General features: G+C 37.7%; 1 protein-coding gene across 4 annotated transcripts in view; it reads right to left on the bottom strand.

Annotated features, from left to right (window-relative positions):
- Positions 1 to 4,707: 4,707 nt before the first annotated feature.
- The window catches only part of LSM14A (LSM14A mRNA processing body assembly factor), a 58,335-nt gene continuing 35,815 nt past the window's right edge, over positions 4,708 to 27,227 (bottom strand). The window contains exons 4-10 of one of the 4 annotated variants that reach the window (XM_045846717.1): positions 23,460 to 23,582; positions 18,183 to 18,359; positions 17,832 to 17,897; positions 14,714 to 14,896; positions 14,433 to 14,607; positions 13,266 to 13,497; positions 4,708 to 5,779 (exon numbers count right to left, since the gene is read on the bottom strand). In XM_045846717.1, coding sequence (XP_045702673.1) covers positions 5,756 to 5,779; positions 13,266 to 13,497; positions 14,433 to 14,607; positions 14,714 to 14,896; positions 17,832 to 17,897; positions 18,183 to 18,359; positions 23,460 to 23,582 — 980 coding nt within the window. In that variant the 3' untranslated portion in view covers positions 4,708 to 5,755. The remainder of the gene's footprint in view (positions 5,780 to 13,265; positions 13,498 to 14,432; positions 14,608 to 14,713; positions 14,897 to 17,831; positions 17,898 to 18,182; positions 18,360 to 23,459; positions 23,583 to 27,227) is intronic. The other 3 variants (XM_045846718.1, XM_045846719.1, XM_045846720.1) reach the window with 3 other exon arrangements.

The raw sequence follows: 27,227 nt of genomic DNA, 5'->3' as shown, positions 1-27,227 counted from the left end.
TGTTGGTTAACTACGGTATGTGTACTTTTCTGCGTGTATTTATTTCAAAACAGTGATACTCAATATATGTAAAAAAAAAAAAAAGAAAATACATATTTCACAATGGTACATTTACCATAGATCCATTTTTGTTGAAAAGCACATGACTGTACAGAGCAATGCCGGGCAGAATATACACTTAAATAATGTTAACAATGGTTAGCTCTGGGTAATTTTTTCCCCTTTCTTTTCTTTTACCTATTAAAAAAAATCTTCCATACTTCCCATATTCTTTTTACAATGTATAACCTTTATCTTTTTAAAATCCTTACCAAAGGATATACTTTTAAATTGATTTTAGAGAGAGAGGAAGGGAGAGAGAAACACTGATTGGTTGTTGACTCTTGTATAGTCAAAATCTGCAACCTTTTAGTGTAAGGAGGGCTCTGACCAACTGAGCCACCTGGCCAGGGCTACAGTGTCTTACTTTTACAAAAACAAAACTATACCTAATTGCATTTTATGAACTGCAACATTTAAGACTCCACACCTACTCTGGGACAAAAAAATGCTATTATATGCTGGGAAATGGAGAAAGGGATTAACCATCACTCAACCATAAAAAAATAAAAAACTTTTTATAGAACCATTCCAGCACAAGAAAAATCCTGAATTGCGACATCAAGACTTACATTCTCAACAATCCTGTGTGCAACTAACACCCAAGGATTATCAAGATTAGGTGAGTACCAGGATTACAGAAGCACACTCCAGACATCTAGTAAACATGTTTAATGCCCTCTGTACTAGGATAACTGTAAGCCATTTACAACCACTACGATCTTGCCTGGGCCATGGCTTCTCAGGTTTGGCATTCTTTGCTCTCCCCCTTGTACTCTTAGACTGCTCATCAGGTCTGGAGGCAAAGGCAAGACTTTCTGGGACACGAGCTCCTTGCTGGCTGCTCTCAGTTGTCTCTGTGCACCTAAAACATGAATCACTCTAAGCCTGCCTCATTTCTGAACTGAAATGGGCTTTGGTCTCACCAAACTGCTTTGTTTCTTTATATACCACAACACTGGACATCAGTGCATTTTAAAACCAACATTCGAGCCCTGGCTGGCGTAGGTCAGTGGATTGAGTGCGGGCTGCGAACCAGTGTCGCAGGTTCGATTCCCAGTCAGGCCACATACCTGGGTTGCAGGCCATGGACCCCAACAACTGCACATTGATGTTTCTCTCTCTCTCTCTCTCTCTCTCTCTCTCCCACCCTTCCCTCTCTAAAAATAAATAAATAAAATCTTAAAACAAACAAACAAACAAACAAACAAACCCCACCCAAAACCCAACATTCATTATGAACTGGAATCAGATTGAGGTCTATTTCGATGTTTATGAGTTGAATCTAAGAACATTTCTACCAGTCAGCCAAGTTCATTAAATATGAGGACAGCTGGAATTTAAATGACATCCATACCACTGGCTCACAGCTCTGCACCACCACTGAAAACGGAAACCACAGGAGATTCATAGTCTCACCACGTGCTCTTGAAGCCAGACTTATAAATGTCCCAAAACCAGAATCTTGCTTTCACTAATACTGGCTCTGAAGGACAGGGTATGTTTGCAGCACTCTTCCTCAAAAGGGTAGAATTATCTCAAGAGCAGTCAGAGACTGGAACCTCCATGTCTAGTTTCCTAGGGCACATTGGTTGGCTGCCTGCTGCTGGCCTCTGCTGCTCAAAGCTACATTCTCCCTTACTTCCCTCACTTGATCAACTCCTACGCAGGAGATACCTTTCAAGAAGTTGTCCCTGTGTCTCCATCTTGAGAGAAGGTAAGGCAGCCTCTCTGAGCAAATCCCTATTTAGCATCCTCAGAATCAAGGATAATGGTACTACTCTACTTTTGTAAGTTTGAGTCCAAATGTACTAATACTTGTCATCTTTAAAAACACAGTTAAAACAGGTAAACTAAGCAAACTGGAGACATCTGAGCTCCTTTAAGAGATTAGTCATCTTGATTATATTGTGACACTCTCCCCATTGTCAGTTTAAACTAGCTTATAGTCTCTAAATTAATAGGGCAGGAGTATTCTGCAACACTGAATCCAGACATTAGATCTAAACTGTTAACAAAGGGGCTTACAGAAGGAAAAGGTTTTTCAGGCAGATAACCCAGGGACAACATGTAAATCTGAGACACAGACACTACACATGTCCATTTCCTGTGTGCTAGGAACATAATACTCAATCTCAGTACTCACAGCAGTCAAACCCTGGAGGAATCTTAAGTCTCACTCTTTGCCCCAAATTGTCCTGCAGGTATGTCCCATCCCCCACCACCCTGCACATAATCTTTTCACTCTCTTCACACCCCAGTCACAACCTGAATATACTGGATTTGGAAGGATGGGGAAATGAAAAAAGAATCCTCCTGATCCTGAGAAAACTTCACCAAGGCTCTTAAGTGACAGGGCTAGATTAGATGAACCAGCTGTAATGTTTTAAAACTGTCTTTCTACAAATACCATATGATCTCACTTGTATGTGGAATCTAATGAATAAAACTGCCAAACTGGATGGAAACAGGCATGGGTACATGGAACAGACAGGTGTCAGAGGGGAAGGAGGGAAGTGGACTGGATGAAAGGCGACAGCATTAGCCAAAGAAAATACATGCATAACTCACAGACGCTGACAACAATGTGGTGACGATGGCAGAGGGAAAGGGGGCAGGCTGGAGATGGGCAAGATGGGGAAAATGGGGGCATCTGTAACAGGATCAACAACTTAAAAAACAAAAAACACTCCCCTCCTCCCCCCAAAAAACCCTGTCTTCCTATACCTGGCTGACCATAACTACCTGTGGGGCTTACTTATTTTTCAGACTATAAGACACACTTCCCCCGCCCCAAACTTGGAAAGAATAACGGTTGTTAATGCTGTTGTTTACATTTACATTGGTGAAATGTTATTTATGTTATTAAATATTTTAGCACATTTTTCGCTTCAAAAATCTTTCCCCTATTTTCCTCCGCTAAAATCTAAGTGTGTCTTACGGTCCCCCCCAAATATGGTAACCTGATTTCCAGGCTCTATTAAACTTCAGAATCAGACTCTCCAGGTATGCAGCATGGATATTTGTACTTTAAAAATGTTGACACTGCCACTGAAGTGAGGTTCTGTTATACCTGTCTTTTTGTGTCCTATGTAAAGTTGGGGCAGAGAGCAGAGTAGAGTTAATTCCCCACTGATTGTCTTCTGAATTCGGCTAGTATTTCTCTAGGTGGACAGGCCATGGCTGCACTTTGGGCTGGATGATTATGTGGTGCTATCCAGCAGTGTAGGACATTTACCATGCCTGACCATTACTTTTTATGACAACGGTATTTCCTAGTCATTGATTGGGACAACCAAAACCACCTCCCTCACAGTCCTAAATACTCCCAGGATGGTCAGTTCAGCCCAATAGAGTCAGTGAGCTGGATGCTGGATTAATATCTCTATCTCCCTACACTTTACATTAAGTTCCACTTTTGGTAGGAGAAAGGGTCTGTCCAATAGGTGATTTTAAGAGGAGCCAGCCCTTTCCTCCCTCTTTTGCACTTGCCTGCCCACAGAGGGAGCATTCTATCCTGAGGTTTCCCACTTGGTTGTCCCCTCCTGTCAGATTTGAACTTAGGTGTGGTCTCCACTCTGGAGGGAGAAAAGGGTGCTTGGACTTCTGCCTTTATCTAAATTCCTCCAGCAATAAACAAATCTTAGAATAAGAGAAATTAATTTAGTTAGAGAATATAAACACGACCATAATTCTGCTGACACTTTAAAGATGTCTTTCATTATCTTTCTATATAAGAGAGTATTACTGTTCAAAGAGAAAGAACTTTGACGAACATTTTTTATTGAAGAGTTTTATTCTGTCTCAGATTAAGAACCTTGCTTTAATATTGTAAGGTGCACTGCAGGTATGCCATGCTGTTAGTTATTACTGGGGCACCAAGTGCCGTAAGTCAGTGACCCAGAGGGCTTTGAAAATGTGTGAATTCATACTTTTGGAGCATGTAAAACTGGTATTTACAGTTTTTCTTCTTGAAATCGGCCAAGGACATCTGAAACAATCTACAGGTATTGCCATAGCACTTGCTTTGATGTTCAGAATGACTCAGAAATGTGTTCAATGTCATGATTTGTGGGTCCTCCAGAAGGTTTTGTTAACATGCAAGCAAACAGTATTAAGCAATATTATGTAAATTATGGCTGCCAAGTACTAAAGCTTAATAATGAAACCAAATTACAAAACATTTTCTTGTACAGCTATACAAAAGATATAAAATTAAAAATATCAACCATCTTTTAAGGATTCCAATTCTTCTACAGTGCCATTTCCCACATCTTCATCACTACTAAATAGTTTCAAGAGAAAGTTAATAAAATAAAAATAGATAAAAATATCAAAATCTTTAGATCCCTTTATTTCATGGCATCCATAAAAACACAGAAGTGGCCAGATTTTTCCCTGCTATAGCTTAAAATATCATAAAAGATTTATTAGTATTTTGTATTAGCAATGAACTCTATTCTGAGTCATTTGTGGATTATAGGCCTAAGACCCGTGTTATATTTCATAGGTTGCCAAAATAATTTCTAACACTTTGACTCCTCTTGAATAGGAATGGAATGAGTCAACTTATTACAACAAAATTCCAGGCATTATCAGAAGAACAGGTTAGTGATGCCTAGTTTTATTGTCTTAAAAAGGAAGGGGAATTACTTATTTGAAAATACAGCTAAGTACATACTTATCTATGATTATTTACATTCATATACTGAAAATATCTATTATTTGGACAAATCCTGTGATGTGCCATTTACTATAAAATTAAGTTCTTCCAATGAGCATGAGTAATTTATTTGTTTATGTAAAGAAAGAATGTATCAAATCTTTGTGTTCCAAACATTAAAAATGAAAATAAAAAATCTTAAGCCTGGAAAACTATGAATAAAAGACCCACCCATAACTTTGCTTCTCAGAACATCAACTTCTGCAAGGACACAGTATGTTTGCTGACTTTAAAATGTTTATTCTTTAAAAAATTAGTTGCTTTTTATACAGCTATACAAAGTTCTTAATGTTTCTTTGGCAATGGAATATAATGGAATTTTACAACTATATAAAAAAGTTACCTTTGCCTAAGAAACAGTATTTACTGTGTGTACATCGACTGACAAAATTCTCTACCACCCAGCAACCTAATTAATTGACGAAATAAGCTACCTCAAAAAGGATGTTACAGGGTTTAAAAAAAAAAAAAAAAAAAAGGAAGGGAAAAAGACACGCACACGCACACATAACCTTCTGTGGCTCAAAACACAGTATCACGGCCCTATCTGCAGGCAAGTTGCAATAATTGCCAAATACAATTTAATGATAAGAAAAATCCTTTCAATGATGAAAAAATACTTTATAAGTCCAAGTACTGCTTTAGTTTAACTATACATAAGAAATTACTTAACCTTCTGCTATTTCAAATATATTTAATGCTCATTTTTAAAGATGAGCTGCCCCCCTTGCCCAATATAACTGTATTGTATCTTTGAAATTAAGCAGAAAAACAAACAAACAAACAAACAAACAAACAAACGAACAACAAAAACCCAGTGCTGGTGACAAATATACAGCGAATTCACTTCTTCATTCTTGGTAAAGACTGAAACCAATTCTCAGGACCATGAAGAACTAGAAATTCACCTATTTTCAAAGACTTGTTTGTAGACTATGCAGCAACTTTGTTGTCTTTCTAAAAAAGGAAAAAAAAATCAGCTTATGTTTCAAATTACTCATTATTAATAATTACTTCTTTCTAATTTGCTTAAGTATATTTTATGTTAACTTTAAATATACCCTCCTTTTACTTGTACAAAAATCTGTACCACTGAATTCCAGAAAGTACTTTTAACAACTTCCACACATAGCAGGATCTCACTGTTAACTGCATTTTCTCATTAGCAGAGTTTAAAGCAGTGTTGTTGTAGGCTGGCCCCTGTAAGAAGCACCCCCCTCTAAGATACAGGTGTACCCCACTACCTTTGTTTGCCACCCCAATAATCTTTAAGAACAATGACAAAACTTCAACCTTCAACATACTAGTCAAATTCATCAAATACAACCAACAACGTATTTTGGAAGGTTAATAAAATCCTAATAAAATAATAAAATCTAAGTCTTTGATATCTTTACTAAGTAATAAAATATTCAGACAGTAAAATAACATTTCTTGCCAAAGGATCATAGCAGAAGAAAGCAGTGATTCAGAAATGCATTCTAAAGGATAACTTTTACATTTGAAGTAAGTTCTGAAAATCAGAGAGTTGACTGGGAAATTCCAAAAAGTAACTAGGGAAATAACAGTAAAAATCCCAAGGAGCCTCTAGCTTTCCAGTGAGACTAACCCTAAACTAAAGGCCTGTACACACACAGTATCAGAGCCAGGGGCTTCCATTTTCCTCAGGACTGGATGCTACCAAGTACCTTGCTTTTACTGAGGATTCTCATCCTGATTATTAGAAATACGCATACCCTGTTAAGGACTTAACTTGATCTCCTCATTCAACACCAAACCATTTGTACAATGTTATTAAGTTGGAATACATATAGCATGGTGTAAGTTGGTGCTGAAAGAATTAAGCTGAAGATGATCCCGCTAATGGTCCCGCCACTCCCTACCAAAGCCAACCTTCATATGCCCCAATTTCTTTTTTTAAGTCTTTCAGAAAGCTATTCGATTAATCCAGACATATTAAGGTCCAAAAGCTGTGGTTTTCTAAAAGGAGAAAAAAAAGAAAAAAGAGGAGAGAAGGAAAAAGGGGAGACAGAGGTAGAGAAAAGGGTGAAAGGGATGGAGAGAACCAACAATGAGTTATTTGGGATACCTCATTGTCTCTGGACACTCTCTGAAGAAAAACACACTCAAATGCGAGGCAATCTGTCTCATCTACCCTGGTGGCTTAACCTCTTCACAGCAGCATATAAAATAGTAGCTGGCTGTCTTCCTATTACCCTTGGCCTGATTTCTTCACCCCAAAAAAAGAAATAAAAGGAAAGCACCATAGGACCAAAATCATTATAGGTTTATGTTTCTGACATTATTCTTAAGGAAAATCAGGCTGGAAATCAAAGACAGTAAGTTTTGACTTTACTGTATATATCAGCTTGTACCTGTATCAAGAGAGTTAACCTCTCTGGGTCTTTGCTTTCCTAAGCATGTATTGGGGTGGGGTGGGAGAGAGGTTCAAGTTTTGCTGACATTTTAAAAGAGTTCTAAAATCTGATAATCCTATCAAACCCATGTTCTCATTAAACAATCAGATTTGCTTATGGTCACATTAAAACTGTAATGCTTCATGCCACAAAAAACAAAGCCAACCATTACATGAAGGCTGCTGCAAATTCCACTGACATCAACTTCTGAGAGATATCAGATGCTTGAGAAATGAGTTTAATCTTTGCAGGTAAATCTTTATCTAATAGTCATCACTCACTATTTCTACCTTTATAGGTGCCAGATGACATAATTTAGAAGGCATAGGCTGCTGAGAAGGCTGGGGCTTTCCTGGCAGGCAGAAGGGTCATTCAACTGGAATAGAAAGTCAAGGACTAGCCACACTTCAGCATCATTTAAAGGCTAAAGTAGTGTACTCCTACATAACAAATGCTAAGCATTTACTTCGAGCTCATTATGCTCCATGGTGAGCAAAGTGTTTTGGTAAAAAATGTAGAATACATATTCAATGATGCCAAGAGGCCTGTATCTAGCCCAGGGGTGTCAAACTCATTTTCACTGGGGGTCACATCAGCTTGTAGTTACCTTCAAAGGGCTAAAATAATTTTAGGTCTGTATAAATGTAACTACTCCTTAACTGTTAAAGAGTTGAAATTAGGGACTTCCGGCAAGATGGAGGAATAGGTGGACGTACTGTACCTCCTCGCACAACCAAGACTAGAACAACAATAATTTATAGACAGAATATCACTCAGAACTGATAGAGGATTTATCTGAATGGAAGTTGGATAGCCAAGAAGTTGAAGTAGACCCGTACATCCAGACTGGTAGGAGACGATGAGCCAGGCGGTGTGGGGCTGGCGCGGGTCGGAGGTGCGCAAAGGTCGGGGAAAATTTGGTGCGAAATCAGCGCGACAGCCATCAGGGGCACAAGAATGCAGCGGTGATCCCTGAGTACGCAAGCTGCGGTTGGCGGACCCAGTGAAGCAACGATTGTGGACCAGGGCAGAGCTTGCAGCCCAGGATCTCAGAGAAGGGTCTGAGCCCAGGAGAAGGGAACTACCACCATTGTTCCCTCCCGCCCCGGCCCGACGTATAACGTCACAATCTAGCAACTGGGGTGCCCAGCCCCGGTGAACACCTAAGGCTCCGCCCCCCACTGTAACAAGAGCGACCAGACCGGAAAAAAAAATAAGGAGAGACAGGGAAAGACAGAAGACATGTTTCCAACAGAACAGATCAGTCCCCCAGGACTCATCCTTTTGAGCAACCAAGAAATAGCCAATCTATCAGATGCACAGTTCAAAACACTGGTGATCAGAAAGCTCACGGAATTGGTTGATTTTGGGCGCAATTTAGATGAAAGGATGCAGGTTACCATAAGAGATGCAGGAAGATACGCGGAGGAGAGCCAATAGTGAAAGAAGGAATCTGAGTCTCAAAACAATACAGTGGACCAGAAGGAAGATAGAATCAACCAAGCAGGAAAGCATGATGAAATAAGAATTCAAAAAATCGAGGAAAAGCTTAAGAGCATCCAGGACACCTTTAAATGTTCCAACATCCGAATTATAGGGGTACCAGAATGGGAAGGAGAAAAGCAACAGATGGAGCACGTATTTGAACAAATAATAAAGGAGAACTTCCCCGATCTGGCAAAGGAAACAGTCTTCCAAGAAATCCAAGAAGCTCAGAGAGCTCCAAAGAACTTGGACCCAAGAAGAAACACACCAAGGCACATCATAATTACACTGGCCAAGGTAAAAATGAAGGAGAGAATCCTAGAAGCAGCAAGAGATAAGGGAACAGTAACCTACAAAGGAGTTCCCATCAGATTGTCAGCTGATTTCTCCAAAGAGACCTTGCAGGCAAGAAGGGGCTGGAAAGAAATATTCCAAGTCACGAAAGGCAGGACCTACATCCCAGATTGCTCTATCCAGCAAAGCTCTCATTTAGAATGGAAGGGAAGATAAAGTGCTTTTCAGATAAGGTCAAATTAAAGGAGTTCATCATCACAAAGCCCTTATTTTATGAAACGCTAAAGGGACTTATCTAAGAAAAGAAGATAAAAGACATGTATAGTAAAAGGACAGCAAACTCACAATTATTAACAACCACACCTAAAGCAAAACCAAAAGAAACTAAGTAAACAACTAGAACAGGAACAGAACCACAGAAATGGAGGGCACATGGAGGGCTAGCAGCAGGGGGGTGGGAGGAGCAGAGAGGGGGGAAAAGGTATAGAGAATAAATAGCATAGAATGTAGGTTGAAAATAGATAGGGGGAGGGCAAGAATAGTACGGGAAATGTAGAAGCTAAAGAACTCATAAGTATGACACATAGACATGAACTAAAGGGGGGGAACATGGGTGGGAGAGGGGGTACAGGATGGAGGGGAGAGAAGGGGGGAAATGGCACAACTGTAATAGCATAATCAATAAAATACATTAAAAAAACAAGAGTTGACATTATATTTGGCCCTTTGAAGGCAACCATGAGGCTGATGTGGCCCCTGGTGAAAATGAGTTTGACACCCCTGTTCTAGCTGGTGATGAAGAACAAAACACAGTAAATAAGGAACATGGATGTATTTAAAATGTATGCTAATGAAAGCAAATATTGCAAGAATGTGAGGAAAAGAAGAAATCAGTGGAGGAAGAAAGAGAAGTTTCCAGGGATAGAGGAAACCTTAGGCAAGAATGTGAAGGGTAAGTGAAAGGGAGACCCTGACTTTTGGCTGTCTGACTTCCCAGTGGACTATAAACACCAAGAAGGCTGGGGCCAAGTCTGTTCTGCTTTGCACCAATGTGCAGCCCAGGGCTTGGCATCTATGAAGAATTCAATATATGTGGTCAATGAATGAGGTCAGAGTTGGAATCAAGCACAGTAAGAGATGAATCAACTTGGCGTGAATAAGTTAAAGGGTAATGAGAAATGGGGCTGGATATGTCAAGTGGGACCCTCATAGTAAGAAGAGGAGGCAATGCAATGTCACATTAAAATCTTTTAACCACTCCTCGAAACATCCAAGATTATTTTGTCAGGGATACACTAGTGCAGATAAAGACTTATAAAGACTACCTCTACGATGCATTCTAATTCTGCCATATACAGGGTTGGGCAAAATTAAGTTTATAACTGTTCATTTGGAAAATAATTCAATAAGTAATAAGAATAACCTTTTGTGTACTCAACAACTATAAACCTATTTTGCCCCATCCTGTATGTGATAGGGGTTTTAACTAAAGGCTCAAAATGACTCCACAGTGAGATATGGCTTCAAAAACATGTTTGCACTGATATTTACGCATGCATTTATCACGCGGTACAGTGGTTACTCAAAGTTTAGTTATAGTGAAGTAACAGTCAAATCTTACAGACAACATGACAGCTAATTCTTTCAAATATATAAAAAATTATGAAGAGTATATATACTCTGTGTGTTTACAAAGACAGAGTTAAACTAATAGTTTGAAGATACAGGAAAAGAATTTTCACTCAGATTGTGTGTATGCCTGTGAAACCCAAACAATTAGCATATCCCTGGAGTGGAATGATGCCCTCAGGAAGAGTAAGGTCACAGCTCCTACAAGGGATACTACAGAAATGGTGGACAATTTGGCCAGGAGGTCAGACCTCTCACTTTCCAACTCTGAGACTTAATGATCTTTAAAAGGTGCATCTGAGATAAAGACTATGCAATTCTCTTTCCACAAATGCCAACACTGAGAGCCTGAAAGGTTTAGCAACTCAGCTGAGGTCACACTAGCAATAATTACTAAAATTCTCATTCCAACCCAAGTCTAATTTAAATGTACTTTCTCCTCAAACCAAGCTGACTCAGTGTAGTCTTCAACAAGGAGTTGTAGTAATTTCTTCAACAAGTAGATGATATGCCTGAAGTGAGGTAAAGAGATGGAAGGTCTGAAGATCAATCAGTGGGTGACTGTGGCAGCTGGCAGGGACATGTCAAAGGAATAAATTTATGATGTGGAAATGGGTCATGATTGTGCATACTGCCACCACCAGGACACAAAAGGAACAGTATATTACTAGCCAATCAAACATTGGGAAGAGGCAAAGCTGAGAGGATGGGAAGGCAAGGAGATGATGAGATCATTCTGAGGAAGGGTAAGAGGGTAAGTTTAAGTTGATCACAGACATAAAGCAGATGAAATGGAGCAATGCAGGTAGAAGCATACCAGGTCCAAGCTGAAAAACTGATTAGAAGGTATACATCCACAAGTTCACAAAGGGAAAGGGGAAAAGGAAAAAGTGAGAGAGGGAGGAGGGAAGGCAGAGAGAGGGAGAAAGAGGGGGAGAGATAGAGAGAGAGAGAGCGCGAACACATTCAGGCATGGCTTAGCACTTGCAAGAGTGCAAACATGAGGATGAATGTTTGTAATAAGAAGCAAACTGAATGTTCCAGGCAGAAAGAATAGATAAAAAAATTCCTGAGATAGGAATAAGCTTGTCACTAAACAAGAGCAAGAAGGCCCACATTAACTGTGGCAGAGTAAATGAAGGGGAGACCCACTGGCAAAAAGGACTACAGACAGCACTAGACTTAAACTGGAAAAACAGGAAGATCAAGAAGCACCTTATAGGCTGTGCTGAGAAACGTGCTGCTGTGTTTAAAAAAATCAAGTGTTAAAAAAATAGATTTCAAGATAGGGATGGTCACCAGTGTCAATTATTGCAGGGGAATTAAGGGCAAATATTTGTGAAAAGGCTACGAATTCTGTAAGCAAAATGTCACTGGCAAGAGCAGTAATAGTGACAAGTGAAAGACATTTTCTTGTCTTTCAGGTGCAATAAAAGTTTTGCAAGTTAGAAGTGCTGCAGGATCCATAGGCTACCATGGCTGGATAGACTGAGCTAATGAAGAGGCCATCCTGGCTGTGATGAGACAATACCATACCACAGGCATCAAAATTAATACACCATATCCAAAAGCCACTAAAACTGAACATTTAAGGAGGATCTCAACAACTGTCAGTTTTAAATATTGGACAGTGAAATTCCTGCCAGCAGATCTTTTTGTTTCTAGCTGCCCTTGGCAATCCCTAGACTTCTTTACAAGGGGATTCTGATCTTTCTGTGATTATATACCTTCCTCTCCACTATCCCTACAAATCAATAAACTAGGATAATGAAACTGATTTACAGACTCCTTTAAATAAATAATACATATAAATATACTATACAGAGCTATACAATTTTCTAGCAACGGTTCCCAAATGTCAGTATATCATGAGATTTTCAAGACCATGACAAAATAAGAAAATGTAATTGAGTTTTCCACAAAACTAAATTAAGTGCACTGACTGAGAAACAAATTTACTAGGTTCAAGACTTAGCATCATCACTTACTAGATAATTTGGGCAAATTATTTAATATCTCTATACCTATTTCCTCATTTCTAAAATGGGGATTAAAAAAGAAAACCTACACCACAGAATTGCTATTAGGTTTAAGTGAGTTAATGAAAAACATTTAGAACAATGGCTAGTACATGAAAAGTACTATGTAAATGTTAGTTGCTATTAAATGCATAGGTTTGTCTTCCATCGTAAAGTACACCCTTCCTAGACTCTTTTGGTGTTAAAGCATACTTTGTAATCTGAAATACAGATGGTATAATACTTTTTTGGATAATGCCTTTAATGATCTCCTGACCCTCTAGCAAAAAATAGTTTTTAAAAGAAATAAAAACAACAATAAAAAGAAATAATCCTAAGTCAGTCTCTAATAGTTTTTTTTTTTGGAGAAAATTTTACCAGTCCATAAAATCTAAAGCCATAGTTTTATAATAGACAAAAACCACTTATTAGCCAAGAAGTTACTGCTCTGTAAAATTATATAAATATCCTAATCAGGTAAAAATAAAAGTTATGCAAATGCCCTAAAAATGTTCACTCAAAACAGATAAAACACTTCGAGTTTCACTAAAATGAATGCTGTTTGTTTGGGATGTAGTTTTATGAAAAGCATATATTTACCCTATATTCAAAATCTGCAAACTCCCTGCCCCCACGACCTCCTCTGAATCCACCACGAAATCCTCGAGGGGTGGTGAAGGTACCACCTCTGCCACCACCACGCCCTCTGCTACCACGGAAACCAAGACCTCCTCTGCCTCTGTACCCCCCACGGCCACGGTTTGGACGAAGTGGGATTCCAAATGTTTCAGCATTTAATCTTCTTTCTTCAGCCCAGGTTGGTCTTCGTTCTCTATTATAAGAACAAATAATCTTTAGTGTATATCAAGTTTTAAAGGACATTTTCAAGCAAAACTATGTACCACTAATTTCTAAATTAAGCTGAAGCAATCTCTAAAGATCAGGTAAGAACAAGCACCTTATTGAAATTATCACGAGCTATGCACGGCAATATCTCCTAATATAATGTTAAATTTCATGTGAAAATATGACTAGTATTTAGATTCTTGCAAATACAATTGATAAAACAAGGAACCTGGTAACAGCACTGATATAATGGGATTGGCAATTAACTCCACCCTCCACTCAGCCCTAGTGGAAGAGAAGGCAAAGCCAGTAAAAGAAACTGTCTCAGGAATCTGGGAGCAGAAGGGTGGGTCCCTGAATTCCCACTATGATCCTGGTCCAATTCCTGGACCTGATGCCTGAAGCAAGCCTCTGAATTGCTGCTTGTTGCTCCTATTATACAGCCCAATCACAGGGCTCAGAATCCCATTTAAACTGAAGTAGACGACTGCCATCAGGTGGCACTAAAGTGTAGCCAGCAGAAGGACAATTTGGATTGGTCAGCAGAAACCCTGAAACTCTTCAGTTTGTTATGCTATGTCCTTTAATTAACCTGGCAATTTTCTGGATCCACATTGACTGAAATGTGGCAGAGTTTTACTACATCAGCAAACTTCAAAGTAGCATTGGTACTTTTGGCCCTGGCTTTATTTGAACTACATTGTAGAGGGGTAAAGTAAAAGGTCTTACTTAGATGTTAGATGACCACTTCTGCTTTAATTACTAATTTTAATTTTAGTACAGTTATTTTCTTTTAACAAAACATTATAAAATAATAGTCATTAGGTATTTTTAAGCAGTCATTAAACTTTGTGAATTTATAAGAAATTATTTCACACTTCAACCTCCTAAGAACTTAAGAGGCAGCTTAAAAGACTGTACCTATTATCATCACAAGAAATATTATCAAAGAAGGATTTAGTTTTGTCATAATAGCAGTTAGGTCCGAGTGGATCTTCTTCATCTGCATTTCCTTCACTGTTTTGAGTATCAACTCCTGAGTCTCCTTTATCTTCACCATTTACAGGTTTCTCTTGTTTCTCAAGTTTATCTTCTACTGGGAAAAAAAAAGGGCACATACCATAAAAGTTATGACTTGTACTAAACATCGATGATCCACAAGTCAAATGAGAGTATTTTCTGAGTAGAAAATAAAAATTCACCTTTCAATTTGAGTTTATTATGAAACTCTCTGTCAATTTCTTCCTTGTTAAATTGTGCATTTGCACTTTCAAAGTCAAAGTCTTTCTCAAATTTCATAGGACCATCTCGCCGAATACCAAATCTTCCTCTGCCACCTCGATGACCTCCACGCCCTCTCCTTGGAGCTGAAGGAGCACCTGGAACTATGTTAATAAAGAAAAAAAATAAGCTGGTTTAAGACAGAAGTCATTATTATAGTTTTATATTAAATGGTCAACAGAAATGCTTACAAGTCTCTATACATTATTGTATTTTTATATAAAAATGAATCTTAACTAACATTTAATATATAACACACATGAAATTTATATTTATGAAGTCCACACTCATATATGTAACAGATACAATGCACAGCCAGACAATTTGGTACAAAATCACTGTATACTCCTTGAGGGCAGGGGCTATATTTTGCTCATATCCCTAATACTTAGAGTATGAAACACGAAGTGGGTTCTCAAAATTTAGGAGGCCTTTTGTGGAAAGGATCACAGGGACCAAGATATACACTAAGAGAAATAAATGAACATGAGTAAGAACAGACTACAAGGTAGGAGGTATTATTTCTACATCACAGATATCATAAAGACAAGAAGCACCAGGTCTCAACCACTCCAACCACTTCCTATTCCATCTTTATTGTCTCTCTCTAAGTGGCTCCATATTATTCAAGTCTTCTTGTACCTAGTCTTTTTCTGTAATATAATGATAACAGGATTTATAAGATATGATAAAGCAACACCAAAGCAGCATGAATTATAGTGAAAACTTGAGAATCCAAACATCCAAAGTAAGAGTAATAGCTAAAGAAACAATGTAAAACAGGAACATGGAATAGTACTTGATGTGAGTTAACAGAGCACAAAGCAGTATGGATTAAAAGATTACAGTTATGTACAATGTTTAATACATACTGACAAAGATCAGAAGTGACTACAGAGTGACAGATTTGTGTTCACTAAAGTCTGGAAAACTGCCCAAGTTTGAGAAAACAAATCACACCCCTCCCACCCCCAGCAGCATATGCAGGCACTTCAATCTAGTTAAACAGGGTATTTAAAACATTAAACTTTACTATAAAAATGCCATGGGCCAGAAGCCAGGAAGTACAGCATGATCTTTCTGTCTCAAAAAACCAAAACAAAACAAAAACCAAAAAACAAGTTTAACCCTGGCTGGTGTGACTCAGCCAACTGAACACTGGCCTGTGAACCAAAGAGTCGCTGGTTTGATCCCCAGTCAGGACACATGCCTTGGTTGAGGGACAGGTCACCAGTTGCGAGTGTGAAAGAGGCAACCACACATTGATGTTTCTCTCCCTCTCTTTCTCACTCCCTTCCCCTCTGTCTAAAAAATAAATCAAACCTTTAAAATTTCAAAACAAAGTTTTAATATAGTCTTCATCTGTAAATTTATAAGGAAAAATCTAACTGATTAACTACTGCTCTGTTAATGAGCCTCTGGATGATGAGTTTTGAAGAATGGAAGATACTTTTATTTAGTACTTGATATAATTTTTTTTAGATTGTCTTTATTTATTTTAGAGAGATGGGAAGGGAGGGAGAGAAACATCGATGTGCGAGAGATACCATCAATTGGCTGCCTCTTGCACACTCCCAACTGGGGACCTGGCCTGCAACCCAGGCATGTGCCCTGCTTCGGAATTCAATCTGTGATGTTTTGGTTCACAGGCCAGTGCTCAATCCACTGAGCCACCCCAGACAGGGCATATCGTATATCTTTTTTCTTTTAAAGAGAGGAAGGGACCGGGGTTGAGTAGAAAAGAAAGCACTGACGCAAGAGAGAAACACTGACTGGTTGCCTCCCACATGTGCCCCAACAGGGGACTGAACCTGCAACCCTTCAGTACATGGGACAAAGCTCCAAACAACTAAGCTACCTGGCCGGGGCTATTTTATATAATTTTTAAATGATGAAAGTATACTAATTATTTCATTTTGAGAGAAGGGGTTCTGTCTTTTTCCAAATTAAAAAGAAGTGCAATATAATAAATTAACCTTCTAAACTTTGTATTCTATGGCACATAGCACAAACAAAAACACATACAAAAAACGTACAGGACCAATGAGGTGTTTATACATTTAAAATACATCTAGCTTTCTAAAATTAAGTGAAAGATCATTTTCCAATTCTTATCTAAGTCAGGTGATTACACGTTGCCTTTTTTAATTTGAAAGAGCTTTAAATTCTAATTTATTCTATACTAATAAATTAGAAAATATTAATAAAATAGATAAATTGGGATAAATAATATAGATTACAAAGCAGATAAAATATACAACTTTATTAAGTCAGTAACCATGGAAGAAAGTTAAAGTTCTTAAACAATTACTTCAAAAAAGGCTTAGGGCTTAAATAATTTTAATGAGAAAACACCAAACTTTTAAGGTACAGATAATTTCATTTTTAAAAGCATAGAAAGCAATGAAAACAATTTTATAATGCTAATATGAAATGAACACAAAACTATAAAAAATGAAGACAAAAGAGAAAGCCATACAGCAACGTAAATAACTGTACAAATCCTACAAGCAGATTAACATTCAAGAATATAGTAAAAGACAAAATGCCTACTATCAAGTAGGGTTTATTCTAGAAATGTAGTGATGCTTAAAAGAAACTTTTATTTTAAAATAATTAGGGGAAAAAAACCTAAAAAATTATAGAGTGGTCCTACACCCACCTCCACCACCCAGCTTCTCTTCTAAAGCCAACATTTTAGTTAACTACTATATATTATCAAAACCAGGAAACTGACACTGGTACTATACAATCAACCACATTACAGATCTCATTCGGTTTTCAGCAACACTGCATGCACTCATTTTTTGGTAATCTTTATGTATAGCTCCTTGATATTTCGCCATACATATGGATCCACACAACTACCACCAAAAAATAAGATAAAAAACTGTTACCACAATGAAACTCCACTGAGCTACTGCTTTATAGCCACCAATCCCTGCCATTCATTTTTTTACTGTAATTATTCACTACACATTTCAAATGTTCTTTCTATTGAGAAGCATAAAATATGGATTTCAGATCCAAGTAACTTACCTATTTGTCTCTTGTTATCATTTCTGAGTTGCTCATTTTCTGGTCTTGAAACTTTGTGTACTTCAGCTATAAAGAACAGAGAGTAAAAAATTAACTCAGGACACATAATCAAAAATTTCTGTCAAGTTAGAAATGAGAAGAAAAAAAAAACACCCCAAAACAACCACCCTCAAATCTACACCCCCACCACCATCACTACTTTGAGCCAAATTTGAAAGAATGAACATTCTATCAAGTTCAGTTTAAACCTTCTAGGATCATTCATATAAAGTGTATCTTTTTAATGAAAATAAGGTGAATGGAAAATGTTGATGAGTCAATTAAGGAATTAGTAAATAGCTAAAGTTCTACCTCGCCTGTGCTCTTGATTCTCTATTGCTTTTTGGCTGGTAGATGGTAAAGGCCTGGTTGATACAGGGCTCCTTCTCCCAACAGGTGCCGGAGCAGGTAAGTGGGCCGAGGCGGTCTGTACTGCTTGTTCCATGGTAGGGCTTTTTCTCAAAGGATCTAACTGAGGACTTGAACGACCTAAAACGTAACCAAAAGATAAGAAACTACCCTATCCTTTGGGGATTTCAGAATAAACTAGACCCTGAAAAAAAAGTCTAGTTTTACTTCTACCAGTTCAAATCCTTAGCACAAATTTGAATTCATCTACTTACTAGACCAGAGTTTAAAACTGATTATCTTTGATGTGCTGGTCACTTAAAAAAAAAAGTAAAAACAAAACAAAAAACCCCAAAACAAAAAAGTCTGGAATTTTATTTGTATTTCTACCCATTGAAATAAGGTTTAAATAGTTTTTCAAAAATTTCTGCCTAGTACAAGATTCCCTAGGAGTATTACCAAAGATCATGCTGTAGGTTGGATGCCAGTTTCCCCCAGTAATAATAACCACAAGATTCTATTGATACTTTATTATTTCCAGAGGCTTTAATATTTTTAGTACTTTCTGGAGATATGTTTAAAGTGGTATCTTTGTCTACAGGTACTAGTTCCAATAAATTACTTCTATAAAGAACTAGAAAGTTAGGTGAAGTTCTTCAATACTTTAGGGTTTAGGTAAGCATCAATATTAAAAAAGGCCCTTTGGATAATTACACAGCAGTGATACTCATTCCTTGCCATTTAAAAGATCCCTCGTCAAGTTTTTGCTCAATATAGGTTTTGTACTTACAAAATGAACAGAAGAATGCAACATCAGGTGCTCCCATCATATTTGTCCCTATAATGTTTGTGATAAATCTCTGATCAAGGTATTCTCATATCCCATGATACTGCACCAAAATATTTTGCTTAAAATAAATTATGCTCATTTTATTAAAAAAAAATCCCAAATATGCTGCAAATGTCACTACCCACTGTGCATGTCTGCACAGGCTCCCAACAACTGGTGAACTGGCGAGTGGCAACAAAGCATTGGTTGTTATGCACTGGATGCTTCAGGAACCACTTATCAGTAATACTGTCGAAATTGATGGTTTCAAAAGTATTTATAGCATGCAACTGCAAATGTGTATCACCATTTCCCGCTATTAATGTCAAAGTTTACTCTGGCATTAATAGAAACACCGTAACTTTTCCATTGGGTATAATGGGGAATCATGGTGGTTTATGTAAATTTTGGCCTACGAGAAGACATTTTGTAATCACTGATGACCTTATAAAGGGGCTTAATTTATAAAATAAGTACTAAGTTTTAAAAAAATCCTATTGTTAAGTTTTATAATTCTACGTTAAATGTTCTTCTAAGTTTATAAAACTTACTTTATCAGGCTTTTCTTTAAGAAAAGACCCTACTGCAAGTATTGCACAACCACATGCAATAGGGCAATCACATCAAGAAAGAACAATTATTTGTGTACTTTCAAACCACTGTAATTAAAGTCTATTAGTCATGATGGCAATTTTGTTATGAATATGGAAATACAGGCCATACTAGACATATTATTAGGAATATAAACACAACAGCTATTTTAGCATAATAAAAACACACCCCTTGCACTCTCTTCCCATTCTTAACACAGATTTTAAAAAACTCTAGCTATTTTAATTCTGTAAAATCCAGAAATTATAGTTGGCAAAATTAAAATGCAAATTCACAGGCTTTCTCTGCCATTCTTTATATAAATATACCCCTTTCTTCTAATAAACAGAAATATGTATTTAAAATTTAAAAACTTTAAAATTTAGTTTAGTTCTAACTATGAGGGAAGGAATCTAGTTATTTTCCCCAAATGATTAGGCAATTTTGTCTGTCCCAACATTATTTATTGAACAGCTAGCTTTTCTTTTTTCATTTTATTTTTTAAAGATTTTATTTACTTATTTTTAGAGAGGGGATGGGAGGGAGAAAGAGAGGGAGAGAGAAACATCAATGTGTGGTTGCTTTTCGTGTTCTCCCTACTGGGGACCTAGCCTGCAACCAGGGCATGTGCCCCAAGACTGGGAATTGAACCAATGACCCTTTGATTTGCAGGCTGGCTCTCAATCCACCGAGCTATACCAGCCAGAGTTACCTTTTCTCTAATTTAAAAACAGTATCTCTATCATGTAGTAATTACTTAATTACACTTGGATGTGTTTCTGACTTTTGTTCATTCATCTCAATTTATTCCTACACTGCTTTATGTATACTTTATCATGAGGTAATAAGTAAGCCCTACCTCATTACTTTTTTTTTAAAGATTTTATTTATTTATTTTTAGAGAGGGAAGGGAGGGAGATAAAGAGAGCGACAGAAACATCAATGTGTAGTTGCTGGGGGTCATGGCCTACAACCCAGGCATGTACCCTGACTGGGAATCAAACCTGCGACACTTTGGTTCGCAGCCTGCGCTCAATCCATTGAGCTATGCCAGCCAGGGATTACTTTTTATTTTTAAACTATGTCTAGTTATATTCCATGTTTGTTTTTTAAAAGATTTTATTTATTTGTTTTTAGAAAGAGGGGAAGGGAGAAAGAAAGGGAGAGAAACATCGATTGGCAGCTGCCTCTCCTATGCATCCCAACTAGGGACAAAACCCTCAACCTAGGCATGTGCTTGATCAGGAATCGAACTGGCAATGTTTTGCTTTCTGTGACGACATCCAACCAACTCAGCCACACTGGTCAGGGCATCCACATTTATGTGTAAGACAGTACATATATGGGTTTAAATTCTCGTATCATTCCATTTAGATTTATTAAAAGTATAGTAAATCTAATTAATATGACAAGTAAAGCCTTCCCAATACTTTATCTCTGTATCTAGGAATAAGATGTTTCTCTAATTATATATATTATCTTATTAGGTATCTCTATTACTATTTGTATTTTTCTTCACAGAAATTGGTCTTATTTCTCATTATGTATTTTATACATAATTTCTATTTCTCATTATTAGGAACATCATATTTTATCCCCTTATCTAATTAGTAGGTTAGATTAGAACAACTACTGACTTTTGTACATTTACTTTACATTTTCCCTCTAATTTAAGTCCTTTATTAGTTCTAGTAATTCACTTTTCAGCGAATTCTTAATTCAAAGTAGAAAGTCATGGCATTGACAAATAATGTTAATTTTAGTATCTGTGCCAGATTCCTTTTTCATGTGTTCTAATTAAGCTAAAAACTCCAGAACAATGTTGAACAGCACTGACAATAGGCATCCTTATTTATGGTTTTAATAAGAATTCTTCTGGTGCTTTCGTATTAAGGTTAATGTCTGTTTTTGATTAAGTTAGCTAACATCTGAGCATGTTCTATGTGGTAGGCACTATGCTAAGGGCACTGCATACATTAAAAATTTATGCACAAGAAAATATAAATATTATTTTTGGGTAGGGAGACTAAGTATTTTAATTTTCTTTTTTATGCTTACTGTATTTCTAAATCTTCTACAACAAATCTTTAGAATATTTTAAAAGTTATTTTAAATCAATATAAATAATAGTAACTACAGATATTTCAAAAGTGAAGTAGACAGAATTATGTTTAGCATTAGCCTGATTTTACCTTCAGTGGCTTTAAAAAATAATTGTCTTGTGATTATAGTATCTGAAATGACTTCACATTATTTTTATTGAAAAGAAAACATCCAGCCCTGGCTGGTGTGGCTCAGTGAATTAAGCACCAGCTTAGGAACCTAAAGGTTGCAGGTTCAATTCCCAGTCAGGACACATGCCTGGGTTGTGGGCCAGGTCCACAGTTGGATTGATGTTTTGCACACAGCTGTTTCTCTCCCTCTCTCCTGCCCTTCTCCTCTCTGTATTTAAAACAAAAAAGTAAATGTCTACATAAAGCAATGACCTAATTACATCCACTTTGGTAGCAGATAAAAACAGATATGAAATCTTGGGACCACTTAAGACTGAGTGGGGGAAGAAAAAGAAATAAGATAGTTTAAGAAGCTTATTTAAGCCCTGGCTGGTGTAGCTCAGTGGATTGAGTGCGGGCTGCGAACCAAAGTGTCTCAGGTTCAATTCCCAGTCAGGCCACAGCCCCCAGCAACCGCAACATTGATGTCTATGTCTCTATGTCTCTCTCTCTCTCTCTCCTCTCTCTCCCCCCCTCCCCTCTCTAAAAATAAATAAATTAAATCTAAAAGAAGAAGAAAAAAAAAAAGAAGCAGCTTATTTAAATGCAGACCTCACAAGCCCCAGGGATTCTGTTGTAGCAGTTCTCATAATCTACCTTTTCAAGCACTCCAGACTATTTGGTTGTGGGTGGTCCACAACGAGAACTACTGCTCTAGATCAGCACCTTTCAACCTTTTTCATCTCACTGCACACATAAACTAATTACCAAAACTCTGGCATACCAAAAATATGTATTTTTTGCCCATCTGACCAAAAGTGCATATAATTTTGATCCATTCACTCTCGGACAACTACTGTGTTGGTTGTTGTCATTTTTTTTGACAATTTAAGGGAAAAGAGGTCAGTGCCCCTGAATAAACAGTCTGGAATTACATACTAAAAAAATTATTTTTTATTTTTTATTTTTATTTTTGGTGACAGAGAGGAATGGAGTGAGATCATGAGATGGAGAGACAGACATTGATTTGTTGTTTCGTTCCATTTATGTATGCATTCGTCGGTTGATTCTTGTATGTGCCCTGTTCAGTGATCAACCCTGAAACCTTGGTATATCAGGATGACACTCAAACCAACTGAACTATCTAGCCAGGGCCTAAAAATTCTTGCAGCACATTGGCTGAAAACCACTGCTTTAAATTCTGTGAGGATGGTAGGAAAGATGCAAGAGCATAATGAATAGTTTGTTTTCTCAGCTGTTAATTCAAATTCATTAAGGAGAGTTCATCTTCAGTGATGACTCTGAGATTAATTTAATATACTTAAGTATTACTATATAATTTATATTATGCTTTCTTTGTAAAAAAAAAATAGCAAACTTACAGAAAGTTCACCCTTTTGGTTTTATGATCTAAGAATTGTAAAGTCTAAATAGTGGAAATCATTCAGTAATATCCTTATTGCAACAGCAATTAGAAGAAAAGTTTTAAAACAATCAAATAGAAATTATACATGTGATTTGCAAGCTGCAAAAGTTCTTACATTCAGAGAAAGACAAAACCACTATAGAAGTTTAGAATGAAAATATTTGAAGGAAAAAACAGCTTACCTTGAGATAACTGTGTTTTTACAGATCTTGTATCCTGTGTAAAGGCTGAACCAACTGCACTACTTTGGGATAAGGTACCGCTGTTTGATGTTTCTGTTCCAAAGGATGTCAAGGAGCTTCCAGCTTCAAGAGATTTTTTAATGACAAAAAAAAAACAACACTTTTTTAAAACGTTAAATCTTTCAAGTATATATAGTAACATACCATCTTAATAATTTTCATCACCTTCCTGTATCACACAAGTTAATTATCCTAGAAATTAATGAAAGTGCATTAAAAATTAATTTGAGAAATCTTTGACAATAACGTATGGGAGAAAAGCAAGCCAATATATTCTCTAGAATCCCAGATGCAAAAATTTTTCTAACATATGCCATACTATTCTAAGCAGTTGTATGGATAAGACAGCAGGGACCCACATCAGACAGAAGTAGCAGAAATAGTACATTCTATACAAACATTAAAGTTCAATAATTTTAATACCAAGTATCTACACAAATGGCCAAATCAGCAGACAGGCCTATGAAGTGCTTTCCCAGCATTTCCAAGGTAAGACAATGGACTACAGTCCATTTTAATGCTTCTACTTAGGATGGCACTGTGGGGCTGCATTCTGCCTACAACAGGGCTGTCCAACTCATTTTCACTGGGGACGACATCAGCCTTGTGGTTGCTTTCAAAGAGCCAAAATAATTTTAGGATTATACAAAGGTAGTTACATTTGCTTGCCACCCATTTAGCAAACTCTTCTATATCCTTCATCTCTTCAGCTGAAATTACATTCAACCCTTTGAAGGCAAGCACAAGGCTGATATGGCCCCCAGTGAAAATGAATTTGACACCCCTGGCCTATAGCAACTACAAAGTTTTGGCAATGCAAGTAACAAATTCCTACAAAGGACTCAATTTTTTTGCTATGCTAGGTTAGGACAATCTTCTTTAAGTTTCTACGGTACTTACGAATCATTCATTTTTCATATGCTGTGCTGTCCTCTTACTTACTATTTAATCTATGTAGGTTTTCTCTGAGAGGAACTATTTCTCTCACCCTTCTCCCTACTCAAAATCCAATCTAAAGATGGTAGCCAGAGTAATCTTTTATGAAACTCAAATACTGCATAAGCATATTACTACAATGCTCAAAGCTTTCCACTGCTCTCAAGATAAAAAGTTCAAACTACCTACACATCTCCCCTTATATGCCTACTTCTCTTACCACTTTGCTTATTTTCACCAGTCTACTCCACAGATTTATCCATTTGCTTTTAAAATATTTGAAGACCATAATCATACCCATCACAATCTTCTCATTTTTAAGCAACTCCTGTTCCTTCAACCGTGACTCACCCTCACATGGTATTTACTCCCCATCCTTTGTCTCCTAAGTTAATGAATAGCGATCCTAAAATGGGGTATCAGGGTCTAGCACAGTATCTAAGAACTAATGGGACTCTCTTGCAGGTGTGATCCAGTCAGGATGCAGCCCCAGCTAGCCCAAGAGAGGCCTAATATAACCTCCCACAACATGCCCAGAAATGTTGGGATAGTGCTCTTAGTAACTCTGTAGGAAGTGGAATTCATCCCATTATTCCTACTATTTCTGGGCAATGATCAAGACGTAAGCCACTCTGATGATATATCTCTCCATGCTGTTCTGTGTTTCCTCACATGACTCAACCTCCCACTGCTTGCCCCCCAGTTAGCAAACTCTTCTATATCCTTCATCTCTTCTCTAAGCTGGTCATATCACACCCACATCCCTTCCCCAGTTCTGCTATTAATTTATTTCAAATTATTATTTTTTTATATGTATGGTGTGAAAGGAGGGTCAATGAAAATTCCCCCCCAATAGATATCCAGCTGCTGCAACATCATTTGTTAAAAACATCCCCAGCTGGTGTATCTCTCCACACCCTGCCCTTCTCCTTTATTGGAGACTGAATAAAATCTTTTCTCTTAAAAAAAAAAGAAAAAAAGAAAGAAAAAAGTCACATATCCCTATCTCTAGGGTCCTGGAAGGGAAGCTCAGTTGCTTAGAGTGTCATCCTGATATGTCTAAGCTAAGGGTTTGATTTCCAATTGGGGCACATACAAGAAGCAACCTATGAATGCATAAATAAGCAGAACAAATTGATGTTTCTCTCACATGCTGTCTTAAAAAAAAAAAGAAAAAGAAAAAAAGACGTCCCCCCTCTCCGTTGTACTATACTGGCATCTTTGTTTTAAATCAGTATTTAAATGGGTCTATTACTGTATTTGCTATTCTTTTTTAAAAAGTTATATTTTATTGATTATGCTATTAGAGTTGTCCTGACTTTCCCTTCTGTCTCCCTCTCCAACCGGCGCCCTCTACGCCCTCAGGCAATCCCCCCACCATTGTCCAAGTCCTTCTTTGGTTACTCCATTTGCATCCCCATGGCTACTCTGTACCTACCTATTTGCACTTCTCCATCCCCTTGCCTCTTCACCCATCTCTCCTCCCTCCTCCCATCCTGCAACTAACTTCTTTTGCTGCTTTTAAGATCCTTTCTTTATCTTTAACCTTTGGCCTTAAAATTACATTTCTTGGAGGAGTGGGCCTCTTTGCATCCATAATAACTGGGACTCTCTGCTTTATGGACTTGCAAGTCTATTTATTTCCTTCACCAACTTAGGGAAGTTTTCTTTCACTATTTTTTCAGACAGATTTCCAATTTCTTGCTCCTTCTCTTCTGCTTTGGCACCCCTATGATGTGAATGTTGGCTCTCTGAAAAGTTGTCCCAGAGGTTGCTTTTTTTGGATTCTTTGTTTCTTCTTGTTGTTCTGTGTAATTTTTTTTTGGTTCCTTATGTTTCAAATCATTGATTTGATTCTCAGTTTCATACATTCTACTGTTGTTTCCCTGTAAATTGTTCTTTATTTCAATTATTATATCCTTCAGTTCTGACTGGGTCTTTTTTTATGCTGCTGAGGTCCTCACTGAGTTCCTTGAGCATCCTTATAAACAGTGCTTTAAACTCTGCATTTGATAGATTGCTTATCTCCATTCCATTTAGCTCTTTTTCTGGAGTTTTGATCTGTTCTTTCATTTGGGCCCTGTTTCTTTGTCTCCTCGTTTTGGCAGCCTCCCTGTGTTTGTTTCTATGTATTAGGTAGAGCTGCTTTGACTCCATATCTTGCAGCGTGGCCTAAAGTAGTAGGTGTCCTGTAGGGTCCAGTGGCACAGCCTTTCCGATCACCCAAGCAGGGTATTTGAGGTGTGGTTTTCATGTCGGCTGAATACACCCCTTTTCGTAGTTGAAACTTGGTTGCTGTTGCCAAATCAATGGGAGAGATTTACCCAGGCCAGCCAGCTGCAAGGACTGGCTGTGACCACTGACCACTAACCTCTGCCATCCATGGAGGATCAGCTGTGCAGGGGCACAGTGGTGGTGCTCTGACGTGGTCTATAGCTGTCCACTGGGTGCAATGGCCCTGGGGTCATTTTCCTGGGTGGTGCAGGCCAAGGTCAGTCCCCACCTGTGTTTTGCCAAGGGCACCTTGCCTGAGCTGGAAAGCAATCTGAGATGGCTGCTACTCATGCTGGACATGGAGATTCCCAGGTGAAGCCAAGCTGTGATTCTAATCTAGCTGCTGCTGGAGATCACTGAAGCCAGCTATTGCTCGTTTGGTAGGATTTAGGGGCCAAGACCAGCCATTCTTCTGCGAAAGTAGCTTGGGTGAGCCCATAAGTTGGGTGGGGTAGAGCCTCTATGGATGTTCAGGGTGGGTCACAGTGTTAGCCAGAC

This window comes from Phyllostomus hastatus, unplaced genomic scaffold, assembly GCF_019186645.2.
Source record: "Phyllostomus hastatus isolate PE091 unplaced genomic scaffold, TTU_PhHast_1.1 phas_contig_5, whole genome shotgun sequence".
NCBI lineage: Eukaryota > Metazoa > Chordata > Mammalia > Chiroptera > Phyllostomidae > Phyllostomus > Phyllostomus hastatus.
This window is presented reverse-complemented; position numbering and strand designations above follow the sequence as displayed.